The following is a 27,486-nucleotide window of genomic DNA, read 5'->3' as shown; positions in this document are numbered from 1 at the left end:
CAACTCTTCACATGAGGTGGCCAAAGTATTGGAGTTTCAGCTTTAGCATTATTCCTTCCAAAGAACACCCAGGGCTGATCTCCTTTAGAATGGACTGGTTGGATCTCCTTGCAGTCCAAGGGACTCTCAAGAGTCTTCTCCAACACCACAGTTCAAAAGCATCAATTCTTCAGCGCTCAGCTTTCTTCACAGTCCAACTCTCACAACCATACATGACCACTGGAAAAACCATAGCCTTGACTAGATGGACCTTTGTTGGTCTAGATATGCTACCTAGGTTGGTCATAACTTTCCTTCCAAGGAGTAAGCGTCTTTTAATTTCATGGCTGCAATCACCATCTGCAGTGATTTTGGAGCCCCCAAAAATAAAGTTTGACACTGTTTCCACTGTTTCCCCATCTATATCCCATGAAGTGATGGGACCAGATGCCATGATCTCAGTTTTCTGAATGTTGAGCTTTAAGCCAACTTTTTGACTCTCATCTTTCACTTTCATCAAGAGGCTTTTTAGTTCCTCTTCACTTTCTGCCATAAGGGTGGTGTCATCTGCAAAGCTGAGGTTATTGATATTTCTCAAAGCAATCTTGATTCCAGCTTGTACTTCTTCCAGCCCAGCGTTTCTCATGATGTACTCTGCATATAAGTTAAATAAGCAGGGTGACAGTATACAGCCTCGACGTACTCCTATTCCTATTTGGAACCAGTCTGTTGTTCCATGTCCAGTTCTAACTGTTGCTTCCTGACCTGCATATAGGTTTCTCAAGAGGCAGGTCAGGTGGTCTGGTATTCCCATCTCTTTCAGAATTTTCCACAGTTTATTGTGATCCACACAGTCAAAGGCTTTGGCATAGTCAATAAAGCAGAAATAGATGTTTTTCTGGAACTCTATTGCTTTTTCCATGATCCAGCAGACATTGGCAATATTAGATAGATTAGAAACATCTATCTCCTTATACATCAAGTTGAGTACTGTGTTTTCCTTTTACAAAGATGTATATGTGTCTAATATAAGGTTATTTAAACAGTGCCACTACTTGAAATTATACCTTTGCAAAAGATTTTGGGACTCTTAATTCAGTGACTTTTGTCGTTGTGGGTTTTTGTGTGATATGTGCAATGTTTTAATGTTTGGTCTTTTTACGGTAGATTTCCAATAGCATAACCAGTGTTAACAGTTGCATCAGTGCCCTTTTGTGCCCTTTCTTGATACTCGTATAATTATAGGTTCAGTTTCGTAAGGTTTTTATTCCCCCAGCTTAATTATGTGGACATTTAGCAACCTGTTATACACATGTGGGTTGTTTCTAGTTCTTCTCTACTACAAATAACATAGGGCTTCCCTGGTAGCTCAGCTGGTAAAGAGTCCACCTGCAATGCAGGAGACCCTGGTTTGATTCTGGGGTCAGGAAGGTCCCCTGGAGAAGGGATAGGCTACCCACTCCAATAATCTTGCCTGGAGAATCCCTGTGGAAGAGGAGCCTAGTGGACTACAGTCCATGGGGTCACAAAGAGTCGGACACAACAGAGTGACTAAGCACACACACAAATAACATAGTAACTCTCCTCGTACCTGTAACTTTAATACCTGAGTGGGTGCTAATAGATATTTGCTGAACAGAGCAAATTGTGGTAGTAAATGGTATAAATGCCCAAAGTCACAGAGTTGGTTGGTCATTGGTTCAATTTTTTTTTTTAAATCACTCATTTTTGCAGTTTGTCTAAAGGCTTCTCCAGCTCTGACTGGAAAATAATCTGGAGAAAAATGCCCAGACTTTGGAACCAGACATGTTTTAATTAATTTTTTGGCATATGTTAGTTATAGTGATTTTAGGCGAGACACCTACTATCCCTAAGCCTCTTTCACGTAATACTTACTTTGTAGGAGTTAGGGAAAATCCATTTAAAGCACTATACCCATTGAAGTTACTGGTAAATATGACTGTTTTTTTGTTTTTGTTTTTTTTTCTCTTGTGATAATACTACTACCTGACATTTAGTGAACCCTAAAAGTGTGTGAAAGTGTTAGTTACTCAGTCGTGTCTGACTGTGACCCCATGGACTGTAAGCCCACCAGGCTCCTCTGTCCCTGGAATTCTCCAGGCAAGAATACTGGAGCAGGTTGCCATTTCCTTCTCCATAAAGTGTGTGAAGGCACTGTATTGAATGTATGTCATTCATAATAAATTATCTTATGAGATAATAAGTAATCTCCTTTATTCCTCACAACAGCTCTGTGAGTATGGGGAGCGAGAAGTCAATGGTAGTGGAGGCAGGGTTCAGACCCTGGCAGTTTGAAGGCCACGTTTTAACCATTACCACGATATGAACTGCTAGAGCTGGAGTCTCCACCTTGTCCTCTTGCCTTGTCTGGATTAGACACTTTGGGTTTGATAATTCATTTTGTTTTGACACTTTGGGCCAGGTAATTATTTGTTTTTGGGTGCTATCCCGTGCATTGTAGGATGTTCAGTATCTCTGGCTTCTACCTCCTAGATGCTGCCCGCCCCCCCAAGTGGCAATAGTGGCAGTAACAATGTCTTCAGACGTTTGCAGTGTTCCGTGAGGGAGACGGGGATTATCTTGGTTGAGAACCATTGGGGGACTCTGATGTAGTTGACATTAAATTAAAATTTTAATTTGTATAGTATAAAATTTTAATTTGTATAGTAATTTGTATTTTAAAATGTATAGTATTGGAATTTTGGAAAGGGATCAGAACTGAATACGTGATCTGAAAGTCACTGTTAAGTGGTAGTTACATATTACCACTTTATGGATCGAGTGGACAGTAAGGAAGAAAGAGGGCCACGGGCAGAATTGTGGAAACTTAGCACTGGCAATGGCACCCCACTCCAGTACTTTTGCCTAGAAAATCCCATGGATGGAGGAGCCTGGTGGGCTGCAGTCCATGGGGTCGCTAGAGTTGGACATGACTGAGCGACTTCACTTTCACTTTTCACTTTCATGCATTGGAGAAGGAAATGGCAACCCACTCCAGTGTTCTTGCCTGGAGAATCCCAGGGACAGAGAAGCCTGGTGGGCTGCCGTCTATGGGGTTGCACAGAGTCGGACACGACTGAAGCGACTTAGCAGCAGCAGCAGCTGAGTGAAGAGGGTGGATGAAGAGGAGCCAGAGATAGAGAGAGACTGAGAAGGGACAGTCACGGGTGGTGCTTCAGTGAAAATAAATGGGGAAAGTTTTTAAAGTTGTCAAAGTAATATACTCCCTTTGTAAATAATTAGAAAATAGTAAAGAAAGGGCTGGGACTTGACTGAACTTGATCAGTTTTACCATTTTCATTTGTCATGTCGTATTGCACCTAAATGTACATTTTTTTCCGTTGGTATTTTATTTAATGGTGAAGGGAAAAATGCATTGTTTTGTCTTCTGAAGAAATAATTTCTTATTTCAGGTTGCCGAGGTGCCCAAGTAGAAGAAATATGGAGTTTAGAGCCCGAGAATTTTGAAAAATTAAAGTAAGTATATTTTAAATTATGTTAAAATTATGTCTGTACTTAAGCAAACTTAAGCGCATTGTCTCCTTTATTTTTTTCAACTGTGTAAAGGGCTTCCCTCATAGCTCAGTTGGTAAAGAATCCTCCTGCAATGCAGGAGACCCTGGTTTGATTCCTGGGTCAGGAAGATCCCCTGGAGAAGGGATAGGCTACCCACTCCAGTATTCTTAGGCTTCCCTTGTGGCTCAGCTGGTAAAGAATCCTCCTGCAATGTAGGAGACCTGGGTTCGATCCCTGGGTTGGAAAGATCCACTGGATCCCCCTGCAGTAGTAGCCTTATCTTGGGCAACATTCTAGTAACTATGAGTAGCAATGCTGCTGCTGCTAAGGTCACTTCAGTCGTGTCCGACTCTGTGCGACCCCATAGATGGCAGCCCACCAGGCTCCCCCCTCCCTGGGATTCTCCAGGCAAGAACACTGGAGTGGGTTGCCATTTCCTTCTCCAATGCAGAAAAGTGAAAAGCGAAAGTGAAGTCGTTCAGTCATGTCCAATTCTTAGTGACCGCATGGACTACAGCCTACCAGGCTCCTCCGTCCGTGGGATTTTCCAGGCAAGAGTACTGGAGTGGGATGCCATTGCCATAGAATGAGTAGCAATAGAAATCGTAAAAAATTTTCTCACGTTTACTTCATTTGCACTATATTTCTTAAGTAAATGTCTAAAACTTAATATATTGACAACGTTTTATAGGAAGTAAAGAATCTTCCTGCAATGCGGGAGACCTGGCTTTGATCCCTGGGTTGGGAAGATCCCCTGGAGGAGGGCATAGCAACCCACTCCAGGATTCTTGCCTGGAGAATCCCCATGGACAGAGGAACCTGGCAGGCTACAGTCTATGGGGTCACAAAGAGTTGGACATGACTGAGTGACTAAACACAGCACATATAGGAAGCAGGGTTTGGTGTCACTAATTTGTATTTTATTTTGTAGGCCAGTTCATGGGTTGATTTTTCTTTTCAAGTGGCAACCAGGAGAAGAACCAGCAGGCTCTGTGGTTCAGGACTCCAGACTGGACACAATCTTTTTTGCCAAGCAGGTATGGTCCTTGGACATTCTGAAGTCTCAAGAGCGATGCTTTTTATAAACAGGATTGTTTTCCACCTGTGTGTCTCTAGTGTAGCAGTTCTCAAGTTTCTTGGTCTTAGGATTCCTTAACATTCTTAAAATTATTGAGATCCCCAAAGATCTTCTTTATTTGAATTTTATTTATTAATATTTATCATTTAGATATTAAACTGAGACATTTGAAGTATTTATTAACTGATTTAAAAGAGTAAATTCTGTAAATGATAACATTTTTAAAATAAAACATATGTATATTTACCAAAGCAAAAGAGTAGTGAAAAGACTGCATTGCTTTACATTTTTGTAAACCTTTTTAATGTCTGGGTTAATAGCACACAACTGGCTTCTCCTATCAGCTTTATTTAGTCTATTGCAATATTTTTGTTTTGTCTTGTTTTCAGTTGAAATATATGAAGAAAATTTAGTCTCACACATGTATATAGTTGAGCAGGGAGGAGTATGTTCATTTCTTTTCTAGGAAATTATGGATGTTCTTTGATATCATATCAAAACTCCAAAAATGTTTCTCTTCTAAAGATTGGTTACAATGTGAAATCTGAACTCATATTAGTAAACTTTGTACTTCATTTTATTAAAATCCTCAGGTTTATCTTGCACTTCAAAAGGATCTTTTACTCATGCAGCATCTGATAACATTGTGCGTTGGTCACTTTGAAAATTTACCAACTGATTTTGATTTTGTAAATGTTAGTACATATGATTATACACATTATAACAAGTCACATTTATTAATATCATCATCTGTATAGTCAGAAAAATTGTTAAGTATCATGAAACTTTTAAACTCACAGTGGTAGATCTAAGTCTTAGAAAATTCTAATTTTCACTTTAAAGTTCACATTTTATCAAGGATACCAAATATTATCAGGTGTTTTCCTTGAAGTGACAGACTCAATTCACACATTTCAAGAAAATATCTGCCAGATACAGTCTGAACAACTGTATTTATCTGCCATATGTCCTTTCAAGTAAAAATGACGTTCCTGGAGAAAAGTTAGCTGACAGTTCCAACAGTAGCAAGGGTGCCTTTCCTGGAATTGACTGGCATATTTTGGTTTATAGTAGAAGTGCTTTATTTGTATTTCCTGTTTCACTCAGCAAATATTAAAGAATTGTACTCTGAGGTCAAAATGAAATAAAAATAATTTTTATTGCTTCATCAAAGACGTTCTTCAGTAAAAACTGGTTTTTGTTTAGCTAGTTTTTAGAATTATACCTATGTGTCAGTGAAAGAATTTAGTGCCACTGCCTAAGTATGTTAATAAAATAGCTGCAGTGTTACCCACGATTGCTTTTGTGCTGCAGTGCAAATATGAAAGCAGGGGAAAACCAAAGACTGTCCTAGAATTATAATGGAGGCAATTTTGAGCTCACAAATCCCTTGCAAATGGTCTTAGGAGTTCCCAGGGGTCCATGTATCCCATTTTGAGAACTGCAGTTCTAATGTATACAATAAACATTTAAGCAACATTATTAGATGCCTACATATTTTAGAGTCCATTGTTTGGAAAAGCTGAAAAAGAGAATGCTGAAAGAGGCTTGATTAATATATAAAATCTAAGCTAAAGATGATTACATTTGTTTGAAAATAGCACTTCTTTCTAAGACTCAAAAGATTAAGATAAACTTAAATCTTTAGAAAGATGGAAACAATAAAACTGCTAATTCTCATTACTGCCCTTTTAACCAAACGTTTCCTGTTCCAGTTAGTAACTTGTTTCTCTTTTTCCTCTTCTTTTATTACTTCTTTGTTTTCCTACCAACTTTTAAGAACGGAGTGTTTTTAGAGAAATTAGAATTTTCTTGCTTTACCAAGGATTAGAAAAACATTTTATCGTATAGTTAAAGTACTTAAGTTATAGAAACGTCATGATGAGTGAATATACACCTGTGTCTATTAACCCCTCCCAACAGTTTGACTCATTCATTTAATCATCAAATAGTTGCTGAGCACTTCCTTTGTGCTGGATTTTATTTTAGATGCTAGGGGTATAATGGTGGGTAAGACAGGCATGTCTCTTTGATTTGTTATTACTGTCATGATAACAGTACCAATGGAAGCCAATATTTACCATTCCTGTTGTGTGCCAGATATTGTGCTTTAGACTATATTATTTATTTAATCCTTGCAGCAGCCCTGTGAGGTTGTTATCCTCATTTCACAGATGAAGAAATTGAGGCCTAGAAAAATTTACTTGGCTGAGGTCCCACAACTAGTACATGGTGGATCCAGAATTTAAACCCAGGTCTAAAGCCCAGGTTTGTGGTTTCACATTCTGTACTACCTCCCACATTTTCTATCCATCTGTTGACACATTCTTATTGTCATTTTTTTAACTGAAGTTGGACTGTTGTGCAAAATATTTTGCTTCTTTTTTACTTAAAATTTGATTTTGTTCCATTTCAGTGCACATAACAGTATTAGATAACATATTGAAGGTTTATTAGGTACTTATATATATCTTATTTTTTATTACTAATTTACTTGTAGTAACTGATCCTCACAACAACCCTGTGTGGTTTTATAGCTTCCTCGTTATTTCACACATGTGGAAACTGAGTCCCAGAGAGATTAAGAAACTTGCCCAAGTTATGTGGCTAGTCAGTGGCAGAGCTGGGTGCAAACCGAGGCATTGCTACCTTGAAGTCCATCCCATATCACACCACCACTTCTTTTAAAAGCATAGATCAGTCAGTTCAGTCGCTCAGTCGTGTCCGACTCTTTGCGACCCCATGGACTGCAGCATGCTAGGCTTCCCTGTCCATCACCAACTCCCGGAGTTTACCCAAACTCATGTCCATTGAGTCGGTGATACATCCAGCCATCTCATCCTCTGTCGTCCTTAGTATAAGTATCCTGTAATTTTTTAACTCACTTCTTAAGGATAAACATTTTGAGATTCTTCTCATGTAATGCAAATAATCCATTTATGAGTTGTAATATTTTGTATTTATATAAGTACCATTGTAGTACAATAATTATAATAATATAATTATAATCATAATGTGTGATATTCTAGATAGTACAGAAGAAGTAGGGAACAGATAGTTTCACCCTTCAGGTGATTTTTCTAATTTTTAAGAACATTTTTGTTATTTTTTAAACGTATATGAGACTCTATACCCATTATACAAAAATGTAAGCATAACGGTTGTATGATGTAGAAAGTAAAGACCCTTAAAATCCCTACTCCAGAGATAACCACTTAGAACAATTTATATTTTTCAAGATGTTTTTCTGTGTGTGTCTATTTAATTATATTTCTTCCATACTAAATTGTAAACCCAGGAGTCAGGTATTTTGTTTTCATGTATACTTCCTGGCATGTGGTCAGTATCCACTAAATGTAGAAAGAATATTATAATTAAAGAGCACAGGAATTCACTAACACTAAAACACTAATGATGTCTGACTTATAGAAGCCTGGGTGTTTTTTTAAGGTATAAGAAAGCCCTCTATAAAGAAAAAAAATGTTACTAGAGTATGAATTTATACTTTCTGGAGTTCTGTGATATTTTTCTAGTTCTGTATTGCATTTCTACCTTACTATAATTTAATGTTTTATTTGTATTACATTATTATTGCCATGTTTACTATTATTCCAGATTAGTGATTTCCTAATTATGTCATATATTTTATTCTGTACTGTGCCAACAGTTCCTGGTCAGTAACTCAGCTTTAATATCAGTTCCTTTAGTGTATGCATCCTGTGAGCCTGTGTTGGAACTTTCATAGTATATATTACCTAATATATAATCCTTGGTTCTAGGCTTCATGAGCTTATAGTAATGATTTCTAATCTGGACTCTGAGGAATATTTTCAGACATTTAAAAAATTTAATGAAAATTGTGTCTATTTGTGATAAGGTCACATAGATTAAATATATAGTTATTTCCGTATGGAATCATATCAATTTAGAGAATGTAACTGCCTGTTTTACGCTAATCATATGGTGTAATTGGAAGTATGCAGGTGTGGGGGTCATTGATTAGCAAAATATTAAGAAAAGAAATTGTCTTCTGGTAATGATAATTTGTGTTTAAGGATCCAGCAATGACCTTTTTGGTAATGCTTCTCTGCGAAACATTGTTGTCTTGCTACTGTTTCACCGATGAGAAGCTGAGGTCTGTTTGATGTATTGTTAAGGTCATGCTGTGATGGTATTGGGTGTGTGTGTGACTCCGCCTGTTCAGTCTTTCAGGAAAGATCGGTTGTGTGTCTGCAGTGTGCCAGACACTGTGACAGGTGCTTGGGAGACAAGCAATAGTCAGGATCCCTGCCCTCGAAGGTGTTTAGAGTTTAGTGGAGGAGATTAGTTAAGCAGTGAAATGAAAAACTATAGTGGAAATAAATGCTGCATGGAGTGAGCCATCTTGTGAAGTTTGAAAATAATCTATTAAGAGTACACTCACTTTGGACACTAACTGCAGGGTTTTGGGTCTTCAGTCCACCTTCCCTTCTGACTCTTGCAAGTTTGGGGAGTCCCCAAACCCATACTCAGGTTCTGTAGTTTGTTAGAGTCATAGACCTCACCATAAGCTGTGTATTAAACTATGTTTCAGTCACATGATGACTTTATTACAGTGAGAGGACACATTAAACTCAGCCATGTGAAGAGACACGTGGGTCAGAGGCCAGGAGCGTTCTCTGTACACTGCTTCTGGTTGTCTTCTCCCAGGGGAGTCACAGACAGCACCAACTTCACTGGCAGTGATTGTGACGAAGTGCACAGTGTTCAGACCATCTCAACTGATTCCTGGGATCCAGTGTTTACTGGCCCTCAGTCTCCAGCCACATGAAGGCTGAGCTGTTGATCCAGAACCCACCCCGGTCACATTGTGAGACTGTCTGTGTGGTGCCCAGCCCCCAGGTGAACACAGACGCTTTTACCAGGCATGGCTCTTCAGGAGCTTGGAGGTCACCTCCCAGGAGCCAAGGGCCAAGGCCAGGCCTCTCTTAGGGTGAGGCCGAAGTCTTCACTACACACATGAAAATGGGACTGACCTTTCAGGGAGATCTGAGAAAGTTTCCCTGAGTAAGTGACAGTTCAGCTGAAATCTAAAGGTTAAGTAGGTGTTAAGTGGGAGAAGGAAGTTGAGGATCATCCCAGATTACTACAGCTGTATGATGGAAAGGAGTAGGGCCGGTAGCGTGTACTGGAAGAAGGCCACTGCAGCTGGACTGGAGAGAACACGGGCTGGGTGGCAAGAGATACAAGCAGCACATGAGTCAGGGTTTAGTATGATCAGCTATAGAGAAACAACGGTTTATGAGAAAGACAGGTTTTTCTCTTTCCCATCCACTGTCAAAGCCAGCAGGGTGGCAGGCTCTTTTACTTTGTTCCTTTGTATGTGCTTTCTATTCCAGTTACTTCTTGGTCTGAGATGACAGTTGGGAGTTTCAGCTGTTTCTTCTCAACTCCACATCCTTGACAGTAGGAGAGGACAGCCCCCTCCTTTTTGACGGACGTTTTCTAGAATTTGCTTGTGCCGCCTGCTTTCTTTTCTTTGGCTAGAACTCAGTCATATGACTGTACTTGGTGGCAGAGAAGACTGGGGAGCTGTCTTCATTCCAAGTGAATGTGGACCCAGATATATGTGAGTCCTTTGTTCTGGAAGAAGGAGAAGGTGGATATTAGAGACAGACTCCCCGCTTCCTGCCAAGGTGCCGACAGAGGCAGATCATGCTTGAGCCCTTTGTCTGTATCCTAAGAGCAGTAGAAGGTTACTGAGGTGTTTTAAGAAGGGTGATATGATTAGATTTTCATTTAGAAGAGATCACTTTGGCTCCAGTGTGGGGAATGTGTTTGAGGAAGGAGTGGTAAAGGGTATGAGATGACATATCAGTTAGTAGACTTCTGTAGAAGTCCATGCCAGAGTAGGTAACACTCCTAGTAGGGATAGATGTGAACAGATTTGAATAACACTCAAGAGATAAAGTAACTAGCACCTTTAATGTGTAACGATTGGGAGTGTCTAAGGAAGAGAGCATATCAGTCAATGATGATGCCTGTGCTTTTCTTTTCTCCTTTTTAAAAAATTGACCTTCCAGTACACAAAATGGAATTACGATTATCCCTGATTCATGACATACATTCCTGCCCTCCTTTACTTCACTCATTTGGCTACTTTATAACTAGTAAGCACCTTAGAACTCACCCTAGTAAACCTGCCAGGTAAACCTACCTTCTGTCATTCCGTGTCCCCCAACATGGCTTTCATCCTCCGTCCCTTCATCTGAGTAACCTACATGTTGAATTCTGTATCTCATTTCCTTGCTTTCTACTCTTATATAATTTTTTCAAATCCTGAAACGGCCGCGTGTGTATAAAATTTTAACTTTATAAAAAGTATCACGTTCTGTGTATTTATTGATAGTTACGGGGTTTTGGATTAATTTTATATTATTAAGATTTATCCAACTTATTTTGCATGGTGTACAATAGTGATTGCATGAACATGCATGAAGAGTAAGCAGTTGTTTGCTGTTGTTTAGTCACTAAGTCCTGTCTGACTCTTCTGTGACCCCATGGACTGTGTAGCCCACCAGGCTTCTCTGTCCATGGGATTTCCCAGGGAAGAATACTGGAGTGGGTTTCCATTTCCTCCTCCAGGGGATATTCCTGATCCAGGGATGAAACCCATGGCTCCTGCATTGGCAGGGAGACTCTTTACCACCGAGCCACCTGGGAAGCTTAAATAATTATTTTTTCTTCGTAAATTAGTGTTTTAGTTTTCATTTGCATCACTGTGAACTGTGTAGCTCTACTTATTTTTGTACATCTATTGTAGATGTGTGAATTTCTCCTGATGTGTAACCAGAAGTACCATACTACTTCATCTGATAGGTAAATGTATAACTTAAGGAGGAAATATCAAAGTGCTTTCTGAAGTAGAGGCTTCAGTTTATACCTGTACTAGCAATATCTGAGTTACTGTGTAGCCATGTACTCCAATATGCGGTATTGTTAGGCCTTTTTGATTTTTGCCAGCCAGCTCATTCTAAAATGCTATGTCTTCGTGGTCTGAGTTTACATCTCCCTGGTCACTAATCCTGTTGATAGGGTCTTGATACCTAGTGGCATATGTGTTTCTTCTGTGAAAGTCTTAAGTTACTTTTCTGTAGGATTAATGTACTTTTCTTTTTGATTTCTAGGCATTGTTGATATATTCATGATACTGCTTCAAATTGGTACTTTATTGTTTTACTTTTTATGGGTGTTTTTTGATGATGGAAATTTGTATTTTAGAGCCTGTGCTTTTTGTATCTTGTTTAATAAAGTGTTATCTATCTGAAGTTATGAAAGATATTTACCTATACATTTAAGTTTTAATTTTTGATATCTATGTCCATAATTCATCAGGAATTGGATTTTGGTATATCACTTGAGGTAGGGTTTCAATTTTACCTTTTTCCCACCTAGATCACCCTTGTTTTGAACATCCATATTTCCTTATTTATCTTACATGCCACCCCTGTTGTATATGTGTTCCATACGTGTGTGTGTGTTTCCTGAGTTGTGCTGATCACTTTTGTCTGTCTCTGTGCCCATACCACCCTGATTTAATTCTTTTCACTTCTTTGTAAGTTCTCATATCTAATAGGTCATGTCTCCCCTATCTGCTCTTTTTTGGAAATATCCTTCCTGTGCTCTTCATATAAATTTCAGTCATCAAACTGTATGAAAACTTCTATTGGAATTTTGACTCGAATAACATTGAATATATATATCAACTTGGGGAGAATTTATATCTTCATGATATTAAGTCACAAACATAATATGTTTCTCTATTTAGACCTGCTTTTATTTATTTACTTTTAGATGTGTGTTTAAGCTTTTATTATCTTTAATATGTTGCATAATTTTCTTGATAAAGGTCTTTTACATATTTTGTTAGAGTTATTTTAATTTCTTGATATCTCTGTTATAAATCATCTTTTCTTCAGTTGCATTTTCTAGATGTTTGCTGCTTCTATAAAAGATAATGAATTTTTATGTCTTAATATTATATTTAGCCATCTTCCTCAACTCTGTTATCTCTGTTATTTGTTGGTTTGAGAGAAGTGTTTCTATCTAAATTACTGTATCAATAATACCAGTCTTATTTCCTTATTTTGAATCCCTCTGTCTCTGTTTTTCCTATCTTATTGCCTGGTTTAAACCTCCAATAAAATCATTGTGATTTTAGAGGGAATGCTTTTACCATTTCCCATTTCAGATTTTTTTTTTCCCTTAATATTCTTTTTTGGGTAAGGACATTCTTTTAATAATTTAGTAAGTGTCCTTATTATGGAAGGACTAAGTTTTTTCAGATGCTTTTCTGCATCTGTTAACATGATCACTTTTATTTTCCCTCTTAATAGGTTAATATGATTAGTTACATTTATGAATTTTTCTAATATTAAATCATTCTTTCATATCTAAGATAAGCCCTGTTGGTCATGATATATTCTCTTTTTATGCACTGTTTAATTTAATTCAATATTTGTTTAGAGTTTTTTTAACATCTATATTTTTGAATGAAATGGGCCTTAATTTTCCTTTCTTGTAACGACTTTGGCTAGTTTTTGTATTAAGGCTGTGCTTATTTCATGAATTGGGTTGAAATTTCTTCTGTTTTGTAATTGTCCTGAAGAATTTGTATAAAATTTAAATGGTCTGTTTCTTCAAATTTTGGTAGAATTGGCCTATGAAATCATCTGTGCCTGGTATTTTCTTCGTGAATGTATTTTTAACTACTGTAGCCATGTGCTAGTTAAAAGACTTATTTGGGCTACTTATTTTTTCTTGACTTAGTCCTGGTAAGATTTTTTTTTAATTTCTCCATTTTAGTTTAAGTTTACAAAATTGTTTTGTATGATTGTTATTCATATCCCATTATTTTGTTTTAATCTTATTTTTAGTTGTATACCTGACACCTTGAGTTCTGACTTGCACATTTGGGTAATTCTAGTTTTGTTTGCTCCATTAACCTATTGCCCTTTATTATTTCATACTAGCATTATGTATGCAGAGAAGGCAATGGCACCCCACTCCAGTACTTTTGCCTGGAAAATCCCATGGACGGAGGAGCCTGGTAGGCTGCAGTGCATGGGGTCGCTAGAGTCGGACACGACTGAGCGACTTCACTTTCACTTTTCACGTTCATGCATTGGAGAAGGAAATGGCAACCCACTCCAGTGTTCTTGCCTGGAGAATCCCAGGGACGGGGAAGCCTGGTGGGCTGCCGTCTCTGGGGTCACACAGAGTCAGACACGACTGAAGCGACTTAGCATTATGTATGGGGCTTCCCTGGTGTCTCAGTGCTATAAAATCTGCCTGCCAATGCTGGAGACATGGGTTTGATCTCTGGGTCAGGAAGATTGCCTGGAGAAGAAAATGGCAACCCACTCCAGTATTTTTGCCTGGGAAATCCCATGGACAGAGGAGGTTGGCAGGCATACAGTCCATGGGGTCACAAAAGAGTCAGACATGGCTTAGTGACTAAACAACCACAAGCATTAGGGTTGGAGAAGGAAATGGCAACCCACTCCAGTATTCTTGCATGGAGAACCCTTTGGATGGAGGAGACTGGTGGACTGCTGTCTGTGGGGTTGCACAGAGTTGGACACGACTGAAGTGACTTAGCATGCATGCATTGGAGAAGGAAATGGCAACCCATTCCAGTATTCTTGCCTGGAGTATCCCAGGGATGGAGGAGCCTAGTGGACTGCTGTCTATGGGGTTGCACAGAGTTGGACATGACTGAGGCGACTTAGCAGCAGCAGCAGCAGCTTTAGGGTAGCAACCCAGTGGATCTTGTTTGTTTTTAGCCATTTTCAATCCTTCCTGTAAACTGTATTAAACCGAACCTTTCTGAATCACTGTTTTTACTGCTATTTCCTATTTAAAATATCTTACTCCTAGGGTAAGCTCCTAATTACTTACCAATACTGATTTAGTAGATGACTAAGGACCCCATACTCTTGACTACAAGCATACTAATACAGGCAGACCAATATACTTATTGTATCAAACATGTCATCTTAATTTGTTCCTTTTTGTACCCTTTTCTCTTCCTGGAATGAATTCCCTTCTCTGTTCTCTAGGTTCTACTATGCTTTCAGTGTTCTCTTAAAAGTGGTGGTGGGAAAAACTGGCTCTTGCTCTGGTGGGCAGGGCCTTGCTCAGTAAGCTTTAATCCGAGTGGATTCCCTCCCTGGTAGTTTTTTTGGCCTGAGGTGGCCCAGCCCTCTGGTCTGCAGGCTCTATGGTCCAGTTAATGGCAACCTCCAAGAGGGTTTACGCCAAAGGGGACCTTCCCAGACTGCTGCTGCCAGTGCCCCCATCCCTGTGGTGAGCCCCTGACAACCCACACCTCCACAGGAGACCCTTCAACAGTAGCAGGTAGTTTTGGTTCAGTATCCCGTGGAGTCATTGCTCCTTTCCTCTGAGTCTCGGTGTATACAAGGTTTTGTTTGTGCCCTCTGAGACTGGAGTCTCTGTTTCCCCTAGCCTGTGAAAATCTTGTAATCAAATCCTGCTGGCCTTCAAGGTCAGATTCTCTGGGGATTCTCAGTTCCTTTGTCAGATTCCTAGGCCAGGAAGCCTGACATGGGGTTCAGAACCTTCACAACGGTTGGGAGAACTTCTTTGGTATTATTTTGTGGGTCACCCACTTTTCGGGAATGGGATTTGATTTTATCATGATTGTGCCCCTCCTGCTGTCTTTCTGCAGCTTCTTCTTTGTCTCTGGACGTGGGGTGTCTCTTTGGTAGATCCCAGTGTCCTCCTGTCGATGGCTGCTCAACAGCTAGTTGTGATTTTGGTGCTCTTGCAGGAGGAGATGAGTATGTGTTCTACGCCACCATCTTGAACTGGAAGTCCTGTCTCTGCTTTTTAATACACTGTCTAGGTTCGTCATAGCTTTTCTTCCAAGGAATGAGCGTCATTTAATTTCATGGCTACAGTTACCATCAGTAATTTTGGAGACCAAGAAAATAAAGTCTGTTAATAAATATTAAAAAAGTATTAATTTATCCTATAGCTATGACTCAGTGAAGATTGACTATAATTTGTAATGCAGTACTTCAAGCAGTTTTAGATGTATTTCTCTAGGCATCTGCCATGTTCTTTTCGGTACACCAGGATAAGAAGTTGTTCTCTAGCCTGTGTGTTGTGAAGTCAGGTAGCTGGCAGCATGAATGTGTGAATTGGATTTTGTGTAAGAGGTAAAGAGTGGAAGAGCTCAGATGAATTAGAGAATATATGGCCTCTTCAAGGAATTCAGACCAAATTCCTAAGGTTCTGGGGCAACCCTTCTTGTGACCTCCTGGTCTAGCCTTCCTTCTGTTATTAAACTACTGCTTTATTTAAGTGTGTTACAAGTCAGAATGCTTTTAGTAGAACACTCAGGACTAGTTAAAGATTTAAGCAGTTGGGGACTGTATACATAATTTATACTGCAGAAATTATTTTCTGAAGTAAGTTTTAAGTTCTTCCGAAAGGATGTATATAAGGTGATTTTTACATGTTTCATGAGGACAAGGACCGCATCTCTTATGTTCACTGTGTTCAGCATTATCACAGTGTCTGGCCCCCAGTGGGTGTTTCAGTAAATATTTGAACTGAATGGCTGTGAACTTTTTAGTGTCTGAAAAAGAATTTTTTGCTACTTCTGTGCAGTATTCCCCCTCTTATCTGCTGTTTTACTTTCCATGGTTTTGGTCAGCTCTATTTGAAAATATTAAATGGAAAATTTCAGAAGTAAACCGTGAGTTTTAAACTGTGTGCTGTTCTGAATAGTGTGACGAAATCTCATGCTGTCCTCCATCCTACATGGGGTGTGACGCATCCCTTTGCCCCTTGTGGATGCTACCAGCTCATTAGCATAGGAAAGAACATTTTATTTTTCGGGGTTAGTACTGTGCATGTTTGAGGCATCCCCTGGGGGTCTTGGAAGATCTCCCCCAAGAGAGACTCATGTGCTGTTTATAGCCTTACCACTTGGTGGCACTAAACTCATTTAAAAACCTAAAGAGGCATATTTATACCCATGCACACACATAATGACTATTCTTCACACAAACACAAAACAGGCTGGTAATAAATCATGGATACTGTTAAGTCCTTATTAACTACAGAAGAGGAGGATCAGTAACCACATGATTTTCTCTATCTTTTTTTTTTTAAACCCAACTTTATTGAAATATAACATACACAAAAAACCTGCATATTTAATGTATACAGTTTGATGATTTTGCATAGAGTTCTTTACTAATCCTTTACAAAAATTTCTGAAGTGGTAGATTACAGATTTGAAGTTCTTAGATCATAGGAACGTTTGTTAGTATTTTCTGCCATAGCCTCAGTGTCTAGTGTCTAGCATTGGGTATAGACTGTGTCTTTACTGTGTCATCATTTTGAAAGAATGTGTGAATGAGTATAAATTTTAACTTCTGTTGACTTCAGTCCTACCAACCCATCCCCAGATAATTTTGGCCCAAGATAAGACAGCCCTAAGTCTTGTTTTAGTTAATGACCTTTATGATGTCTCCTTTAATCATTACAAATTTTCATCCAAATTTACTAAAGAACTGTGATTCAGATCAGAATACATATTAAAAGAAGTCAGCGGCAATGTTAATTGGATTCTGGATCTACTGTTACTTTTCTCTAATCGTCAACCATAGGATGGTTTTGAGTACAAAATACTGTAAGGGGAATTCGAAGAGTGTGGTGTTATTACTGTTTGAGAGTTGGGAGTAAGAGAGTGTTCTCTAATGGAAAAAGCAGGCTTATCAAGGAATTTCTTAAACATACTGCAGTCAAAAGTGTAAGAACTCACAGATATTTATAAGATTTCAAAAGTCTCTGACCACAAAAAAGTGTAGGCGTGTAAGAGTTAATGAAGGAAGATGATTGAAGGATTTTATTTTGAAATCAGGCAAAATAGAAGTAATTTATCAAATTGTCAGATCATAAATGAATTAACGTTTTTGGAAAATGGTTTTTAATTACAGTGTAGTAATGAAATACAGCAGTGGGAATAAATTTTATTTTAAAAAATAATTTATCAAGTTTAACTTTACAGTGACTCTAGCTGGCATTTGCAATGATGGTCTGAGGCTCTTTCCAGCTCTGTAATCTCAACTCTGAGTAGGTGCTGTAGGGAGTGTGGCAGAAGCCCTTGTCCATAAGTAGGTTATAATCTCGTTGGAGAGACCACAAGTGTGTATGGAGCCAGCCTCCAATGTTGGCAAAGTACAGGGATTTCTCACACCAGATCACCTGCCTCTTAGCTCTGTGCCCTCTGGGCAAGTTACTTAACCTCTTTGTTCCTCAGCTTCCACAAATGTAAAATGAGGATAATAATATTACTCCTTCTTCTTAAACTGTTAACTGACAGGATTAAAAGAAGCCTAGAAAAGTACTTGGCACATAAGTGCTATCTAAATGTTTTCTTCTCTCAGAATGTAAGGTCCTCACAATTTGTTAAATAAATAGTTAATAGCTAGAAGTTAGGGCTGTAAAGATTGCATTGAAAAATATGTGGACAGTATACTGCTGTATATGCTGTCGTTTTTAGGAATTCAAATGAGGGAAGAAACTAATATAGATTGTTGCATAATTTCTCTAAAATTACACAGGTAAGTTAGAGTTTGCAGTGGATTCTGAAATTTGGATTGAATATTTGTAGGCAGAAACAAGCTTATTAGGAAGTGAATAAGAGGGAAGGATAGGCTCTTTTGGTTTTATCAGGTATATTTTAGACCAGGAAAGATGGATTTTGTTACTCTAACTAGATTAGTCTTCAATTATGAGTTCATTTAATTTATTTGATTCAGCTCCAGAATTGCATAAAATTCCTGAAAATAGATTAAAAATGGAAATTACTCATATTTATTATGTTTATGTTAATACTATATTAAGTAAAATTTGGAAGATATTTTTTTCATATTTTAGGGGTCAGTGTCACCAGTTGAAAGCTGGGTTTTTTTAAAACACATTGATAATATTTTTCCTTTTATATTTTATAGGTAATTAATAATGCTTGTGCTACTCAAGCCATAGTAAGTGTGTTATTGAACTGCACGCATCAAGATGTCCATTTAGGAGAGACATTATCAGAGTTTAAAGAATTTTCACAAAGTTTCGATGCAGCTGTGAGTACAATCTTATTATTCCTAAAATATCTTGTTTGTGGTGGTTCTTATTTTAATAGGCTACTTTTAAAACTTATTTCAGATGAAAGGTTTGGCACTGAGTAATTCAGATGTCATCCGACAAGTGCACAACAGTTTTGCCAGGTAAAAGGACTTTATGTTAAATATAATATTGGCTGGTTTATCTTTGCCGATTTGTTTCTCATTGTTTTTCTCTTCCCTGTAGACAGCAAATGTTTGAATTTGACGCTAAGACAGCAGCAAAAGAAGAAGATGCTTTTCACTTTGTCAGTTATGTTCCTGTTAATGGAAGACTGTATGAACTAGATGGATTAAGAGAAGGACCGATTGACTTAGGTAATGTGGTTCCTATTCCTGGCATTTCAATTTTGATGAAGAAAAAAGGATTAGATGTTCACCTTTGTTTCAGTCCCAGTGCGGTGTAGGTTTTGAAAGGGGAGGTGATGTCCTTAAGCTCTTCAGTCCTTTATGAAACTAAGTAATAGACAGTGAGGACATGTTGACTACTGTAGTTTCATTGGGACCTTTAATTTTTTCCTATGAGAAAAGTGTTTTTAGTCCCTAGATTACATAATTTATTTTTGATTTTTCAGTTAACTTTTAAAAACTACTTCTTTCAGTGAACTTAACTTGTTATTGATAAGAAATATGATCCCATCCCTGTCATCTGTGGTAAAATATTTTCCCTTGGATTTAGATCTTTCAGAATCTCTGTAATTCAGTGTTCAACAGTCTATAGGAATGTTTTTCTTCAAAGCTTCTATTTAAATAGTGCAGTACTGTGCTGTCCTTTGTGCCAAAGGGTGGATTTGTCCTGATCCCACCCCAACTCCAGCCTGGAGCTCATGATAAATGGTTATTGAGTGAGGCTGAGGTGGTTCTGATCTAGTAATGAACTAACAGACCCACAAAAGAAGTTTAACTCCGTATTTTACCTCATTAAGTTTTCTTTTTCTCTTTTTAAAGTTCGGTTTAAGTTCAGTGAAACCTGTTTTTATGAAATTGGAAAAGACTCTGATGCTGGGAGGGATTGGGGGCAGGAGGAGAAGGGGATGACAGAGGATGAGATGGCTGGATGGCATCACTGACTTGAGGGACGTGAGTCTGAGTGAATTCCGGGAGTTGGTGATGGACAGGGAGGCCTGGCGTGCTGCAACTCATGGGGTCGCAAAGAGTCGGACGTGACTGAGCGACTGAACTGAACTGAACTGAACTGAATGTTATTTGCTGTTTGCAAAACTTTTATACTTCCAGATTAAAAAATTAAAATTGAAGTTTTATTTTGCTTATTCTATTCTTACTGCCCACACCCATGCCTGGAACCAGTAGTTCATCTAATGCAGATTTACATGTTTAAAAATATTTATTTTTCTATGTTTCTTAAAGAAAATAGAGTGTTCTTTGAATTATGTAGAAGTTGATTTTTTCTGGTTGGGGGTTGATCTGATCTCTGCATTTTCTCTTTGGGCATCTGTCTGGTCAGCCACTCTGTATTCATTGGATCCATCAGCTGTAAAGGACGTAAACTATAAAACAGAACGGCCAGTTTTGCTACGCAGCTGGGGCTATGCTAAAATATAGGTGAAAAGGGAGGATTAAAATAACCGGGTAAAATCAGTTTTGCGTTGTGTGTGGGTTTCAGTATTTTTTTTTCTATAGTTGTGATGGTGGGGAGTCAGATAAGGATTGAATCCTTATTTTGTCACTAACATGTGAGCAGGCTTTTCTTAGCCCTCAGTTTCATCATCTGCAAAATGAAAGGCAGTCATCCTTATCTCACAGAGACAAAGAGTTTTAATGAAATAATTCCCTAATTCATTGCTTTCTCAAACATTTGTCTAGCACCGCTAAGGGACACAATAATGTGACAATGCAAATTACGATAACTTATCATTTCCCCCTAATCATTCCTGAGAAAGTAAGAGTTGAAGCTTAACATAGTTATGCTAAAAAGTTTTTTACTATAATGAATTTGCCAAAATATTAATAAAAAATACTTTGAATAAACTTTTGAAATAATATTGATGTCAAATCTGAAGTAAATGCTTTTGCATTTCTTCCTAGGTGCATGCAATCAAGATGACTGGATCAGCGCAGTGAGGCCAGTCATAGAAAAAAGGATACAAAAGTAAATGCTCAGCTTATCTCTTTGGCATAACGAATGTCCTCATTTTTAAACATTTCTTTAAGCCTTTTTTTTTATTGTTGTTTTAACAATACTTACCAAACTTTTTCTTTGGATTGGATTAATATATTCAGGAAATCATACAGAAAAATTTCTAAATTCTACATAATAATAAGTTATCTTGTCTTCATAGGAGCTAAATATGCACATCTCTGTTTAGGTAGATACTTTATACAGTTATTCTGTGAAGTGTATTGTTTCAGGGCTGTCTGTCTTTTTTATTAAATTAATTTTTATGTTGAGATAATTATAGATTTACATTAAGTTATAAAAATAAATCAGAGAGATCCTGTGTACCCTCTACCCTTCGGGAGGAACATCTTATAAAACTGTGGTACAGTGTCACAGCCAGATACTGACGCTGATGCAGTCAAGATGCAGGATAATTCCATCACTGCAGTGGTTCTTCATGATGCTCTTTTATAGCTGCAACCACAATACCCCTGCTCTGCCACCCCCATCCTTAATCCCTAGTTCTATAATTTTGTCATTTTAGGAGTGTCACATAAATGAAATCATAAAATATGTGACCTTTTTGAATTGACTTTTTTCACCCAGTGTAATTCTTTGGAGATTCATCCAGGATGTTAGGATTATCAGTAGTACCTTCTTTTCTATAGATGAGTAGTAGTCCATGATATGGATAGTCTATTTTTTTTTTTTTTTTTGCCCATTCACCTATTGAAGGACATCTGGATTATTTTCTGGTTTCTGCTATTATGAATAAAGCTGCAGTAAACATTTGTGTACATATTTTTATGTGGACATAAATTTTTGTTTCTCTGAGGTAATACCTAGCTGTATGGTAAGTGCATGTTTGATTTTTTTAAAGAAATTGACAAACTCTTCCAGAGTGGCTGTACTATTTTATTTTACATTTCCACCTGTGGTATAGTATAAGTGATCCAGTTTCTCCACAAGCTAGCTAGGATTTGGTTTTGTCAGATTTTTTTCTCTTAGCCATTTTAATAGGTGGGTAGTGATATTTCCTTGTGGTTTTAATCTGTGTTTCCCTAATGACTAATGTTGAAGATCATGCCTTTTGTTTATTTTGTAACTGAATTGTTTGTTTTCTGACTGTGGAGCCTTGAGGTTCTTTATACCACCAGTCCTTCCTCAGACACTTGACTGAAAACAGTCTCTCCCGGTCCCATCGACCCATCCTCCATCGTGGTCTTTCACAGAGCAAAAGCTCTCCATTCCAGTCTAGCCCAGTTTGTCAGTTTTCTCAATATGTATTTTTGTTGTCCAACCTAAGAAATCTTTGCCTAAACCTAGGTGCCAAAGATTTTCCCCTTTTTCTCTTTAAGGGTTTATAGGATAATACTTTACGTACAAGTCTGTGATGTATTTTGAATTAATTTTTGTGTGATGTGAAGTTAGGTCAAGGTTCATTTTTTTGCTTCATATTTTCAATTGGTTTAGCACCATTTGTTAAAAAAGGCTATCCTTTACTGAACTGCTCCTGCACCCTTATAAAAAAAAAAAAATCCGGTTGGGCACATTTGTGTGGTCTGTTTCTGGGTTCACTCTTCTGTTCCACTGATCTGTTTTTCTCTTCTCTGCAAGTACCTCACAGTCTTGATTGCTGTAGCTTTATTATAAGTATTAGAATAGTCTGATGCCTCCAACTTTATTCTTTTTCTTTAAAGTTGTTTTAGCTGTTATAGTTATTCTGCCCTCCATGTAAATTATAGTGTAATTTTGTATCTACAAAAGTTCTTGTTGGGCTATTGATAGGAATTGTGTCAAACATCAATTTTAGGAGATTGGTATTTTTTTTTAACTCAGCTGATGCTTGCAATCCATGAACATGATATGACCTTCCATTTACTTGGATCTTCTTTAATTTCTTTCATCAGCATTTTGTGGTTTTTAGCATACTAATTCCATACATGTTTTTTCAGATTTATATCCCAAGTAGATCATGTTCTTTTGACTGATAACGAATGATACTGTATTTTAAGTTTTAATTTCCATGTGATCATTGTTAGTGTATAAAAATAAAGTTTAATTTTTTTTCTTTCTTTGTCTTGCATCCTTCAACCTTGCTGAACTCACCCACCAGCTTTAGAAGCTTTTTGTGAATTCCTTGGCATTTCCTACATAGATAATCAGATCATTTGCAAATAGAGACAGTTTTGAATTTGCCTGTTTCTAATTTTGGTTTTATCAGTTTTTAAAGCTTTATATATTGTTGCAGGTCTGTTGTTTGGTGCATGAACACTTACGATCACTATTTCATTTTGGTGGATTGACATTTTTACCATTATGCAATGCTGTCCCTCTCTAGTAATTTTCTTTACTCTGAAGTTTACTTTATCTCCGGTTCACAGTCTTTTCTTTTAGCACTTGAGAAATGTTATGCCACTCCCTTCTGGTCTCCATGGTTTCTGCTGATAAATTCAGTTATTCAGTGTGTTTTCACCCTGTAGATATGGTTAACTATATTTGTTAACTTTATTCCTAGGTATTTTATTCTTTTTGAAGTAATTGTACATGGAATTGTTTTCTTGGTTTGTCTTTCTGATAGTCATTATTAGTATATAGAAATGCAATAGTTTTTATTAGCTATTAAAACTATTAATAGCTCTAATAGTTTTCTGATAGAGTTTTTAGGGTATTTTGTATTTAGTTTCATGTCATCAGCAAATAGTGAGTTTTGCTTCTTTCTTTCCAATTTGGATGCCTTTTATTTCTTTTTATTGTGTGGTTGCTGTGGCTAGGACTTCTAATACTGTGTTGAATAAAAGTGGTGAGAGTAGGCATCCTTGTCTTGTTCCTGATCTTAGAGGAAAAGCTTTTTAGCTTTTCACCATTGAGTATGATGTTAGCAGTAGGCTTAGCCCTTACTGTGTTGAGATATGTTCCGAAAGTTTGTTAAAGAGTTTTTAATCATGAATGGATATTGAATTTTGTCAAATAGTTTTTCTGCTTCTATTGAGATGACATGTGATTTCTCCCCTTTGTTTTGTTGATGCAGTTATCACACTAATTGATTTGTGTATGTTGAACCATCTTTACATCCCTAGAATAAATCCCACTTGATCATGATGTATGATCTTTTTAATGTATTGTTGAATTCAGTTTACTAATATTTTATTGAGAGTTTTTGCATGTGTGTTCACCAGGGATATTGGCTTGTAATTTTATCTGAAGTGTCTCTGATTTTTTATCAGGGTAATGCCATACTCAGAATGAGTTTGGAAGTATTCTCTCCTCTTAATTTTTTTTAGAATAGTTTGAGAAATATAAGTATTAATATTAACTGTTCTTTAAATGTTTGGTAAAATTCCCCTGTGAAGTTATCTGGTCTTGGATTTTGTTTGTTGGGATTTTTTTTTTTTATTACTGATTCAACTATTGTTATTGTTTGTTGTTTAGTCTTTAAATCATGTCTGACTCTGTTGCAATCCCAGGATCTTCTGTCCATGGGATTTTTCAGCCAAGAGAATTAGAGTGGGTTGTCATTTCCTTCTCCAGGGGATTTCCCAACCCAGGTATCAAATCCACGTCTCCTGCGTTGGCAGGCATATTCTTTACCACTGAGCCATCAGGGAAACCCTACTCATTCAGTTATATAACTAGTAATCAGTCTATTCAGATTTTCTATTTCTTTCTGATTTGGTCTTAGAAGGTTGTTTCTAGGAATTTATCCATTTGTTGGCATATCATTTTTCATAGTATTCTCTTATGATTGTTTGTATTTTTGTGATATTGATTGTAATGTCTCCTCTTTATAAAAGCTTTCTTAAAATGTCAGTTTTTATGGTTAGCCAATTGGTAGATTTGTGTTTACCCCAGAGAATAAGGAAGTAATCAAAATAGATTATCTTAATTATAACAGTGTTACATTTCTTTATTACATTATAAACTGTCATTTTTTCTTAGGTACAGTGAAGGTGAAATTCGATTTAACTTAATGGCCATTGTGTCTGACAGAAAAATGATATATGAACAGAAGATAGCAGAGTTACAAAGACAACTTGCTGAGGTTTGTGGCCATGTGTTTTATGTACAAAGTTCTAGTTATTCTCTCAGGGAAACTATTTTCTTTTCTTCTTTCCTTCCTTCCTTTTTTTAAAATACAGATTTAATCAAGTATCCTGAGTGGTGGTTAAGATAATGCACCCTGGAGTCAGGCTTCCTAAATTCAGCTCCTGCCTTTGCCACTTAGTGAAAGTATGATTTCGAGTGTATTTCTTTGTGCCTCAGTTTCTTCATGTAAAGTTAAAATAATAGTCTTTACCTTAAATGTTGTTGTGAAGAATAACTGAGATGATATATATATACACAGACCACTTCAAAAAAGTGACAGACAAATAGTATGTACTAAATGCTGCTGCTGCTGCTAAGTCACTTCAGTCGTGTCCGACTCTGTGTGACCCCATAGATGGCAGCCACCAGGCTCCCCCATCCCTGGGATTCTCCAGGCAAGAACACTGGAGTGGGTTGCCATTTCCTTCTCCAATGCGTGAAAGTGAAAAGTGAAAGTGAAGTTGCTCAGTTGTGTCCGACTCTCAGCGACCCCATGGACTGCAGCCTACCAGGCTCCTCCATCCATGGGATTTTCCAGGCAAGAGTACTGGAGTGGGGTGCCAAGTGTTCACAATTAACTGTTTACTGTAATTTAATTATATAATTAAGCAAGTTAGAATATATTTGTTACAGAATTAATTGGGCACATTAGAGTCACATGTAATCTTTATTATTCCTTATGATGATTATCTTTCTAGTAAATATGATTGGCAAAGAGAATTAGTAATAGACAAAGACTTTTGTTTACATTTCTTTGATCACATTTTCCTGAGTATGTTTAAGCACATTTATTTTATAGCTAACAGAAGATTGTAACAATTCAGTACATTATACAATGGATGGTTTTTAGGTAAAAATTCATACATATTGTAGAACACAGAAATTTGGGAGAAATACTACTTCTTCCTTATGCTTACTTATAGGCCCTAAATAAGTATTTCTTTCATCCTTTAATATTACAGTTATTAAGCTGATACTCCATCCCCAATATTAAGATCAAAATTGGGAAATGACTATACTATGTTTATCATCTAAAAATGTTTTAGACTTAAGCCTCAGTTATTAGGGTGTGCTGGTTCTTTTTCTTTTCCCCAAGGAGGAACCCATGGATACAGATCAGGGCAGTAATATGTTAAGTGCTATTCAGTCAGAGGTTGCCAAAAATCAGATGCTTATTGAAGAGGAAGTACAGAAATTAAAAAGATATAAGGTAGGTGTTTTTCTTTTGTTCCTTAATGTTTTAATATAGTGTAGTGTATTTTGATGTGAAGGTATATTGACTGCTTGATTGCTCTTCTCCCCATTATTCACATGTTTTCAGAATGTGTTGATTCGCCTGGTACCCTACAGAGGTAACTAGTAAAGTTTCTTTCCTTTTTATTTTTCTTCAAGTATTATTATGAACAGATATTTAACATCTGTTGCTAATGTTCACTGCAGTTATTTTTAATGCTCAAATTACCCCGTCTTTGACCATTAGGAGGCACATCAGGCTATCTCCCAAGTTCTTTGGATGTGACTGTCTTCATGTCTGATAGCTTCCTTGCTTTCTAGCATGATAAGATGTTTCAGACTCTATCTTGTGCATTTCCTGCTTCAGACTTGAAATTGGCCATTTTTTTCAAGAAGTCCTGAGTTCTCTTGGTGAGAAATGGTGTTTAGAAACCATTAGCAACCATTGGTTGCTCAGGGTGCTTAGCGATATTGATTCTTCATTATTTCCAGGACTTTTCAGAGCTAAGAAATATGTTTTTACTAGTTTCTTTTTTTATCTTTGAAGAGAAAATACAATTGGAATTCATGTTAATACTCGAACTAAGGATTAAAGGGCTTTATATTTGAAGTTAAGCATTTGTGTCTTTTCAGTTGAAAATCTTGGTTTCTATCAGCATTAACATATACGTACTTGCTTTGTGCTATATGTATATGTATATATGAATGAAAAGGTTCAGAATAGCAATGCTAGTAGTGTTAACAACTGAGAAGTGTTCTCGTAATTTTTTTCCTGAGGATATATTTCATTTTGAATGTGCAATCAAACTAGCATATTTTAAAATTCACTTGGAAAAATTTTCTCTTGGTGTCATTCTGTCTCCAATTTAGTACATAGCTGGGTTCATTTTTTAAATTTTCTTTCCAATTTTTTTAGGGTTTTAAAATTTTTAAATTATGTCAACCATTGTATAACTCAGGGTGAAATACTAAGCAAGCCTATCTTCAGTTACGTCATTTTTCTTCATTTGCAGTCTGTCTGATAAACTTTTTTCAGAAATGGAGAAGAGTGAAGAACACTTTTTTAATTTTGTAGGACGTTGGAAACAGTACTTTGTTGATCTGTCATGTTTGTCACGGTAGAAAAAGCAGTTTTCATGTGAAGCTCAGTCTCAGGCAGGGATTGTTCTTCTTTCCGTTGTTTACCATAGTGTGAGAACGCTGCTTTGTAACATACTTAACAGCCAACAGTGTGATTGCTAAAACACATGGACCCTGGG

At 37.2% G+C, this 27,486-nt stretch overlaps 1 protein-coding gene across 3 annotated transcripts in view; it reads left to right on the top strand.

Moving 5' to 3' along the window:
* Window positions 1-27,486, top strand: part of UCHL5 (ubiquitin carboxyl-terminal hydrolase L5) — a 42,104-nt gene that overhangs the window by 7,325 nt on the left and 7,293 nt on the right. Inside the window, exons 2-9 of one of the 3 annotated variants that reach the window (XM_010832100.1) lie at window positions 3,414-3,477; window positions 4,448-4,553; window positions 18,625-18,750; window positions 18,833-18,894; window positions 18,977-19,107; window positions 20,836-20,899; window positions 24,848-24,950; window positions 26,094-26,204. In XM_010832100.1, the coding sequence (XP_010830402.1) occupies window positions 3,414-3,477; window positions 4,448-4,553; window positions 18,625-18,750; window positions 18,833-18,894; window positions 18,977-19,107; window positions 20,836-20,899; window positions 24,848-24,950; window positions 26,094-26,204 (767 nt within the window). Of the gene's footprint in view, window positions 1-3,413; window positions 3,478-4,447; window positions 4,554-18,624; window positions 18,751-18,832; window positions 18,895-18,976; window positions 19,108-20,835; window positions 20,903-24,847; window positions 24,951-26,090; window positions 26,205-27,486 lie in introns of all 3 variants that reach the window. The other 2 variants (XM_010832098.1, XM_010832099.1) reach the window with 2 other exon arrangements.

Source organism: Bison bison, unplaced genomic scaffold (genome assembly GCF_000754665.1).
Source record: "Bison bison bison isolate TAMUID 2011002044 unplaced genomic scaffold, Bison_UMD1.0 scf7180017864537, whole genome shotgun sequence".
NCBI lineage: Eukaryota > Metazoa > Chordata > Mammalia > Artiodactyla > Bovidae > Bison > Bison bison.
The sequence above is the reverse complement of the archived record's forward strand: the minus strand, read 5'-3'. Positions and strand labels throughout refer to the sequence as shown.